The 10,000-nt window shown below is 36.7% G+C and overlaps 1 protein-coding gene across 1 annotated transcript in view; it reads right to left on the bottom strand.

Annotated features, from left to right (window-relative positions):
- LOC137649696 (uncharacterized) overlaps window positions 1–2,215 on the bottom strand; it is a 123,462-nt gene extending 121,247 nt beyond the window's left edge. The window contains exon 1 of the mRNA XM_068382659.1: window positions 548–2,215. Coding sequence (XP_068238760.1) covers window positions 548–589 — 42 coding nt within the window. The 5' untranslated portion in view covers window positions 590–2,215. The remainder of the gene's footprint in view (window positions 1–547) is intronic.
- Between the last annotated feature and the right edge of the window lie 7,785 nt (window positions 2,216–10,000).

The following is a 10,000-nucleotide window of genomic DNA, read 5'->3' as shown; positions in this document are numbered from 1 at the left end:
GAGTTAAGTGCTTGTGTGCATATACAGTATATATATATATATATATATATATATATATATAGAGAGAGAGAGAGAGAGAGAGAGAGAGAGAGAGAGAGAGAGAGAGAGAGAGAGAGAGAGAGAGAGAGAGAGAGAGAGAGAGAGAGAGAGTCATATGGCCCAAATTCTATAAATTAGATGAAATCAAATGTCGCCTTTATAGAAGGGAAAATAAATGAACAAATCATTCCTGTGATTCCATTTGAGGAGAACAAGGTACATTTTCTTGAGTGAGAGTCATAGAGAGAGGAAAACAGTCTGGAGAGGTTTATGTTTATCGGAAAAAAAAAGGTTTGAAAGCCAGGGTGCGTAAGTGAGTCTATGATTTCTTAAACATCAATGAAAGGCTTTTCAGAAAGTCGATGTTTTTTATCTATATCTTATTGGACTAGCTGGTGAATTATGTTTACACATCAATTAAAACAATTTTAGGCTATATAGGATAGCCTACACATTTATCAATAAATAATATTTAATCCTTAAATAAATATGATATAGGTTATCTTACCTTCGGTCTATTATCCCTAAGCCACTCCTCCATCTCGTCCATTCCAAAGCAGGAGAGGAATAGCTTAGACACGAATCCCCTGAATGATAGAATTGTGAACGGTAATGGCGGGTTGGCTTCAATACAGATAAGATGCAATTTGCAGCAGCTCGAGTTTTCCTTTTTTCGCTCGTTCCTTTTCTTCAGTCCTCAAAGAATCTTATGGATGCTGAGGACTCTGCACAAGATGCAGTGTAACGAGATATGCAAACTATGCAGATTTGATACCCTTGGTAAATTGCTTGTTTATTTGTGTTTTTCCAAGATGATGAAAGCCTTTCACATTTGAAATGTACACCTTTCCTTTCATTGGGGATATCTGACCTGGTTTCCACTGATGTATGTTTCCTGACCTAGTTTTTGCCTTCGTGTATGCACTGAAATAAGATGCTTGACCTCGGTTGCAATTTACTCTGGAAATAGCACTAAGACTTTTCGCTATTCACTTGAGGATAAACTACTTGACCCTGTTTCTATTGGTGATGGGGCATTTGACGTTATTTTCATGAGGGAATAGGCTAGTTGGTTACTTTATTTTTTAATGAATGATTACTTTGTCTTCTGGGATAATCTATGTGACCTACTAAGGAAGCGCCATACATTTAAGCTCTTTTTCATTAGACATATTTTATTTAGTCTTATTTTCACTATGGATAGTCAGCTTGACTATATCCTATGTTCACTTGTGATAACTTATCTAGCGTGGGTTTTGAAGGATATCAGCTTTATGGCCTTTTTATAGAATTTTTTTCTTTATAAAGGGGAACCTATCATTGATTATGTGTTTTTCTTTTATAAAATCTGGGAATTTTTTAACTGGAAAACATCTTCTAAAGATCAATGAATTGTCCGATTTTTCTATACATGTTGTCTTATATCAAACACGTCTTTTTCAACACTTTGAGAGAGAAATGAAACATGTTTCTAAGATGTTAATTTGTCATAGATTTTCTCTTCAAAATAAGAATATCCAAGTTTAATTGAATCACGTGAATTAATTTTTTATCTGTTTTCAGATATGCAGGTTTTTAACATACATTGAAAAACCTTGAAGGTCAAATTGGACAAACTGTGGGATTTTTACACAATTCGGTCAATGGCATTGTTATGTTATACAGTTGAAAAGTTTTTAGGGTAATTTTTTTCTCCAAACATACGATATAGGATTTTTTCTATCCACTGTATTTTAATAATAAAAATTCATAATTGAGACAAATTGATATAAATACGGCATGAATAAATATCTTTGAAAGATGGTCAGTGCACTGACTGAAACGGAAGAATATCAGAAGCCATAACACTTCCCAAGAGAAAGATGAAAGAGGTTTCGCCTGGCTTAATTCCGCTTGTTTTTCCAAAGGTTCCGTGACTGCATCGTCAAAACACCAATCACTATAATGGCATATCCTCCAGGTAAGTTATTTTTGTTTATGAGGCCAATTGTTTTTTTTTTTTTTGGGCCTCTTCGATATTCTCTTAAGACAAGTATGCCTCAGCTTCGGATTTTTCTGTGCTCGCTTTTTTATTAGTTTCCATTGTATTCGTCATTCAAGAAAGTCGGTGTCTTCATCTTGCTGTCTTTTCTTTTCTTAAACAGATTATTCATTTTTCAGTCTTTCCTTGTATTTTCTTTTTCAAATTGTTCATGGTTCACCTATAATTTTATCAAACAAATTGTTAATTTTTAAATATTGTTTTATTCAAGTTCCTTATCGTTATTCAATTACAGTTTATCTTATACTCCAAGAACAACTCTCACTTTCCAACGTCCCATATGATTTTAGAACAAATACCAGTTAACTATTAATATAAATACTTTTTAGATGTCCAATGGATTATCATCTCCACTCTAAAGACTACGATAGATGCGTCAGAGATAGCCCTTATGGGTCATTCTTGTTTGATAGGCTGTCGATAACCTATATTGCTGCGACGCCAGGATATCGCACCCGATCTGTCAATCAGTGTTGTTAAGGACCCAGACGATCAAACGCATCACCTCAATTATTTACTATGTATCAAGATGACATTATTTAATTCAATTGGGTTTTGGTCATTCTGACCAGCGTCTCGTTATCAGGTCACGACATATTTTATCATCATCTGACAGTGTTCGCGAGCAAGGCAGTGATCAAAGGGAATCGCTGAGAAGTGCTAGGGAGATCAGCTTCAGCGAAACTCAACTCAACTCTAGCACACGCACATTTCCAAAATCATCATCATCATCGTCATCACCGCACCTGTTGCTTCGTGCGGTTTTCCCCTTGTTTTGTGAACTCTCTCTCTCTCTCTCTCTCTCTCTCTCTCTCTCTCTCTCTCTCTCTCTCTCTCTCTCTCTCTCTCTCTCTCTCTCTCTCGTAGAAAATATTTAGAGCAATTACGCCTTGTATTCTTTCAAAGTCAAATCTTTTGAAGAGTTACTGAAGTACACTTTTGATCATGAAAACGTTTTCTATGGTTTATTCTTTAATCTCCTAAGCTTTATTTGACTTCATACATCTCTCTCTATCGCTATTATATCCGAAATACGGCACTATTCTTTGAGGAGGTAATATGGTCAACCGCGACAAACAAACGCACAAACACACTAAGGCCAACCAACGGTGCCACAGCCGTTCGCAAACTGGCGAGGAAGAGACAGTCTCTTGCGCCACGCGTTACCAGCTCTCTCTCTCTCTCTCTCTCTCTCTCTCTCTCTCTCTCTCTCCACGCGCACGCACACGCACACACCTGGGGTTTAGTGAGATATAGTAAGTGTCAGATGTTAGCTGGGGGATGGATGGGAAGAGCAGATGGTTGTTATGAAGGATAAAGATTCCCGGTGATGGTTGGGGGATGAGAGGGGGAGGGGGTGTTTTGGAAATGGATGCGAGATGGCGACAAGGGGAGATGAGGGGAGTTGAAGGAGGAGGACGATGCCAAGGAAGGAGGCGTAAGACAAAAGGTGACCGAGATATTTATGCGTGTGTGTGTGCGTGCGTCTGTGCGAGTGTTTTGGGTGAGTAGGTGGAAGACAGTATGAAAGCAGGGATTTAAAGCAGAAAGATTACTACCAATGGGATTGAATGTGGAATCCTAAGATGAATAGGAGCGGAGTCAGCTAGAGAAACCCGAGTCTTGAATTTCAGTCTGTCACAAATAAAATCAATTGAATAAAAGAAAAAATAGTGAATAAATCTGGAGATTTTATGTGGAGGACGATGCTTTAAGAACAGAAAATGTGGAGAGCAACAGAAACTGGAAATTTTTATATATAGGAAAATAGTTTTGACGCAAAACTCAGGGGACCAAAATTCTTGTAAAAAAAAATCGCTGTTTCCTGTGTCACTTTAAATGACAAAAATGGGGGGAAAAAAATATTATCATCATCATCATCATTATTATTATTATTATTATTATTAATTATTATTAGTATTATTATTGCTGTTATTGTTATTATTATTATTATTATTATTATTACTAATAAGACAGGAACCCATTTGCCGTATATAGTCAGACCTAGAACCCCTCCAAGTGGGATTTGATCCCCGTGAAAGAGATAGGCCTGTCATTTGGAGGATGGAAGTTTACAAGTTTAAAACAAACTGGAAGAAAAAAATAGATTTTCAGAGCTTAGCAATGAAGGGGAAAATATTAAGGCAGACTATGACGGATTATTGTTTAACACAGTCTATATGCAGTGTATAGGGAGAGGTGGACAGTCGGGTGAAACGATAGCCCTTAGGGAGAGAAGGGGGCACTCGTTTAGAGCTCAGTGGACCGGTAATTGGAATAGCGTAAAACAGTGGATGAAATGGTATGGAACTGTGCCTAGAAAAAGAGTGGAATAAAGGCTAAAATAGAGTAGAAGGGTAGCTTGAGTAAAATGGAATAAGGGAAAAATAGATTGAAATAGTGGCTGAACTGGGAGAATAGTGTGGCACCCCTCTTATTAATTTCTCACAGGAATGCCACCCGTAGTAAAATGTTACAGAGAATGCAAGGTCTGGTGTAGACCTCTGAATTCCGTCATCGAAAAGGGGTGGGCATGTCAGAATAACAATATGAGGCACATCAAATCTTACTTTTGAGTTGGTTGATATAAATGATGTATGGAAATGTGACGAATGTTGTTTATTAATCTTTTATTTATGTATTAATATTTTCTTGAAATACATATTGAAAGTCATATATACAATGAAATGTACAATTTGTTTCTGGATAACGTCAACTTCCAATATACGTAGAAAGCATTATGGTCGCTTCTTCAATATTTTGGTTTGGTATTTTGCGCTATAAGTTGGCTGCTTCATTTTAATGTTTAGACATAACTTTTAGGGGAAATCAATGAGTTTTATTTCAAATAATCACAATGGTATATCAGTAAAAAACGTCCTAAAAAATTAAAACAAATATTTTTATGGGTAACTTTAATTAATTGCTTACGTTTTTATCGATATGATTGAGATCTTTAACCATGCATATGAGTGTTTGTAGGGTTAAGGAACATAAAATGGCTTTACAACTAAAAGGTTATCGATGGGAAATTAGATTACGGCAAAACGTAGGAGCGTAAAGAAACTATGGAAATTTGGTTAAGGGAAATATAGAAATGACGTCACCAGAAAAAGAGGGATTTTGTTATTATATTATGTTCATGATTTGTATTTCTTATCGATATTTATGAGTGCCCAAAACCCCCTCTTTGTCTGACCTAACCTAACATGAGTGTATACTCCTAAAATAAGAAAGGCCTTTGTGGTTGGAGGGTATCTAGTTTATCATCCGAGAGAGCGTTTTATCATTTACGCTTGAAGTAAATATATCCCGGCAATGGGGCCTAGGAAGCCATTCAGCACCATTTCTTCTTGGTGAACTTCAATAACCTCTTTGGACTAATGGGATAAGCTTTTGACCTGTAGCTAATGAAGGACAGCAGTCTAACCATTTTCTCAAATCTTTGGAAATGAGATCTCCCAAAACCTGTGGAATTAAAGTATCCTCTTTAGATATTTAATCAGGAAATGCTACCAGAATAAGTTGCTTTTCCTAAATGCGATGTAACCATGGTTCTCTACAGATTGATTTGAATCCAATTATGGATGGAGTTATAGAATTTGAACCATAAAGTCCAGTTTTTTGGGGCTGGGGTGGGTGGGTGGTGGGACATCATGGGCCGTGGTGCAACAAAGGCGAGACCACCTGTTGCATTATGAAATTAGAAATAGGATGGGCAGAAAGATGGAAGAAAGAAAACCGGAATAGAGATAAAAGTAAAAGGCTGAGAAACTGGCTGTAGCCTGATGTTGATGGTACACTAAAGACCCTTTGGTAATGCCTATAGTGCATTGCGTAAGGTACACTGTCGTCATCAAGACCCCACTGGGGAAGCTTCTTAATTACCACCAGTACCTCCTTGAGCTGTAAGCAAGCATCGCTGTGACATTTGTTTATCCCTGCAAACTTCCTTAGAAAATACATTTGTCACTAAACTTTGAAGACGCCTTTATTCGTGTGATATGATTCAACGGTGAATGAAGGGGAGCACAGTAATGGTCACAGGAAATGGGGAAGGAGTGGGAAATTAGTGGTCTTGTTGACCTGGCCACTGATTCGTGAGGACCAAGGGATATATTAGCTTAGAAGCTTGTGATTGTTAGTTTGTAGGCATACCTTAGAGTAGAGAAATTGTAGCGGCTGGATTTTGTGAGCTAGTAGAAATGTGTGAGTAGAGAAAAGAGTAATCATTAGGCTGTAAATTTAGTTATTTAGGGTTGTGGTAGCCTATTGAAAACGTCCCTGCCTGGCAATCTGTGGGATGGGGGTTGGAGACCCACTTAAGGTTCATAGTTTTTTGTAGTGTGTGCAACATCACCATCCTTGTGAGCTAAGGAGGGGGTGTTTGGGGGACCCTATAGGTCTACCTGCTGAGTCATCAACATATATTGCCTGGCCCTCCCCGTTCCTATCTTGGGAGTTGATCATATGTATATATGGTCAGTCTCTAGGGCATTGTCACAGTCCCTTTCCTGTGCCATTCATGACTGACCTTTAAACCGAACATTCTTCTCGCTATCTCAAAATTATGAGTGGAAAAGTGTAGTGTGATATGACTTTTTACGGTTTGAACAGGTTCCCTCTGCATCCTTGGTTTGAATTATCAATAAGAACCATTTCCCATTTGGTATCTTTAATGTAAGTATTTGTATGTTTTTATATATTACCATGGAAATGGGATGATAGTGGGCCAGTTTTGATGGTAAGTAAGATATTGCCGACGTTGAAATGTAAAGGAAAAAACTAGATGATATAATAGTTATTTATTTAAGAAGACCACCATATATATTATGTTATAGTAAAAAAGTATATGCAATATATATAGAATTTTTGCAGATTGTTGCATAATTCAATGTTTACACTAATCATGAAAAAGCATAGACATACAATATTTAAAAGGCTATCACAACCTGTGGGCTGGGTTTCTTTCTTTATTATTATTATTATTATTATTATTATTACTTACTAAGCTACAACCCTAGTTGGAAAAGCAGTATGCTATAAGCTCAGGGGCTCCAACAGGGAAAATAGCTCAGTGCGGAAAGGAAAAAAGGAAAATAAAATATTCTAAGAAGAGTAACAACAATAAATATCTCCTATATAAACTATAAAAACTTTAACAAAACAAGAGGAAGAGAAATAAGATAGGAGAGTGTGCTCGAGTGTACCCTCAAGCAAGAGAACTCTAACCCAAGACAGTGAAAGGCCATGGTACAGAGGCTATGGCACTACCCAAGACTAGAGAACAGTGGTTTGATTTTGGAGTGTCCTTCTCCTAGAAGAGCTGCTTACCATAGCTAAAGAGTCTCTTCTACCCTTACCAAGAGGAAAGTGGCACTGAACAATTACAGTGCAGTAACCCCTTGGGTGATGAAGAATTGTTTGGTAATCTGTGTTGTCAGGTGTATGAGGATAGAGGAGAATATGTAAAGACTATGCCAGACTATTCAGTGTGTATGTAGGCAAAGGGAAAATGAACCGTAACCAGAGAGGAGGATCCAATGTAGTAATGTCTGGCCAGTCAAAAGATCCCATAACTCTCAGGGCCAAATACAGGTGTTCGGATATCTACGACGAATGTTGAGGAAATTGAAATTGTTTAAGAGTGAATTGGCTTAATGAATTCAGTTACTTCATTATATTGGTCAAGATTACTGTAGGTTTTAAAATATGTGTCAAATTAATAAAAAATTACAACTGATGTATAAAAAGATATTCAAGAAAGCCTATGCAACATCGGGCTTGAAAGAGTAATAGATAAGAGTAAATATTTTGTGCTCTGGCCATATCACCTTTTACACAAACAATCTGTTAATTAGGTTAAATGTGCATTTTACTGGTGTCAATCTACTTTCCTACCACTTTTATTACACTCCCGATATCTTTCTTTAGTTATGGTTTGGTATCTGCATAGCAATAGATTTTACCATGTATGGCTATCTTGTGATTAAAATGATAGACGAGAGAGAGAGAGAGAGAGAGAGAGAGAGAGAGAGAGAGAGAGAAAATTTTTTTTTTTATTAAAAGTGAATGTGATATTTTAAAGGAAAATTGTTGGCTGTTGATTTTCAGAGCATACTAAACTAAGTCTTAGGATATAGAACTAGAAGTGCTTAACTAGAATTTTAGAACAAAACATTTAAAGTTAGTGAATATTTCCCTAGAGCAAAGTTGGCTAACATGAGAGCTCTCCCCGGATGAGCGGTCGGTTATTTGCGTTTATATTATTCCACACCTTACATGAATATCTGGCTGACAGTTTCCTGGGATCTAGTTACTTAATCATTCACTTGGTAACTGCAGGCAGGGTAGCCTGGTTAGGTAGTTCATTCCATATCCAGACTTCATTTCAGAATTTTCTGGGGCTTAGGTAACTGGCTAGTGAAATGAGGTCAATCAGCTGGGAGTAGGGGGTGCTGTGAGGCCCTCGGAATTATTTTTTTAATTTTTTTTTTGCATTTTGAAACCATATACTGTAAGAGCTGTATTGAGTTCATAGAGTAGCACGGGTGTTCCACGCCCACCCACATAATATATATATATATATATATATATATATATATATATATAAATATATATATATATATATATATATATATATATAAATAGATAGATAGATAGATATAAATAGATATATGTATATACATATATATATATATATATATATATATATATATATACATATATATATATATATATATATATATATATATATATATATAGATAGATAGATAGATAGATAGATAGATAGATAGATATCATCATCATCTCCTGCGCCTAATGACGTAAAGGGCCTCGGTTAGATTTCGCCAGTCGTCTCTGTCTTGAGCTTTTAATTCAATACTTCAATATTCATCATCTCCTACTTCGCGCTTTATAGTCCTACGTCATGTAGGCCTGGATCTTCAAATTCTTCTAGTGCATTGTGGAGCCAAGTTAAACGTTTGTTGAACTAATCTCTCTTGGGGAGTGCGAAGTGCATGCCCAAACCATCTCCATCTACCCCTCACCATGATCTCATCCACATATGGTACTCGAGTAATCTCTTATAGTTTCGTTTCTAATCCTGTCCTACCATTTAACTGCCAATATCCTTCGGAGGGCTTTATTCTCAATTCTTCTAAATCTATTGGAGCTAGTTTCATTTTCATACCATGACTCATGTCCATAGAGCAACACCGATCTCACTAAACTGATATATAGTCTGATTTTTATATGAAATTTTAGGCGATTTGATTTCCAAAATTTTACTTAACCTAGCCATGGTCTGATTTGCTTTTTTCAATCTTTCACTAAACTCTAATTCTAAAGACCCTTTATTGCAGATAATTGTTCCTAAATACTTGAATGATTCTACCTCATTAATCCTTTCTCCTTCCAATGATATTTCATCTTCCATTGAATACTTCGTTCTCATCATCTCTGTCTTTTTTATATTTATCTTCTGCCCCACCTCGTGTGATATTTCATGCATTCTGGCTTCTCTATCCATGACTGACTAAATCCATAGAGGATTCATTGGCGAGATACATCAAATGATAGCCAGTTCCTTGTGATGCGCAGTGCCTATCTAACTAAAGCAACTGACCCCTGCCAGTCCATACTAATTCTAGTAAGATCAACCGCCAAGCATCAGGAGTAGAAGCCGATGAGACCGTTTGTCCATCGCCTTAAACCCATCTGTCACCCTGCTGCCAGTGACTTCATCGAGATTTAGGGGGGCATTTCCTCCACACCCAAAGCCCTCATTACTCCACCAAGTTGCTCATCCGCTTATATGAGTATAACCGTTGGCAAAGATGGATTGCTGATATATACCGCCTAGCACGGTAAGATATATATATATATATATATATATATATATATATATATATATAT

Source organism: Palaemon carinicauda, chromosome 11 (genome assembly GCF_036898095.1).
Source record: "Palaemon carinicauda isolate YSFRI2023 chromosome 11, ASM3689809v2, whole genome shotgun sequence".
Lineage (NCBI taxonomy): Eukaryota > Metazoa > Arthropoda > Malacostraca > Decapoda > Palaemonidae > Palaemon > Palaemon carinicauda.
This window is presented reverse-complemented; position numbering and strand designations above follow the sequence as displayed.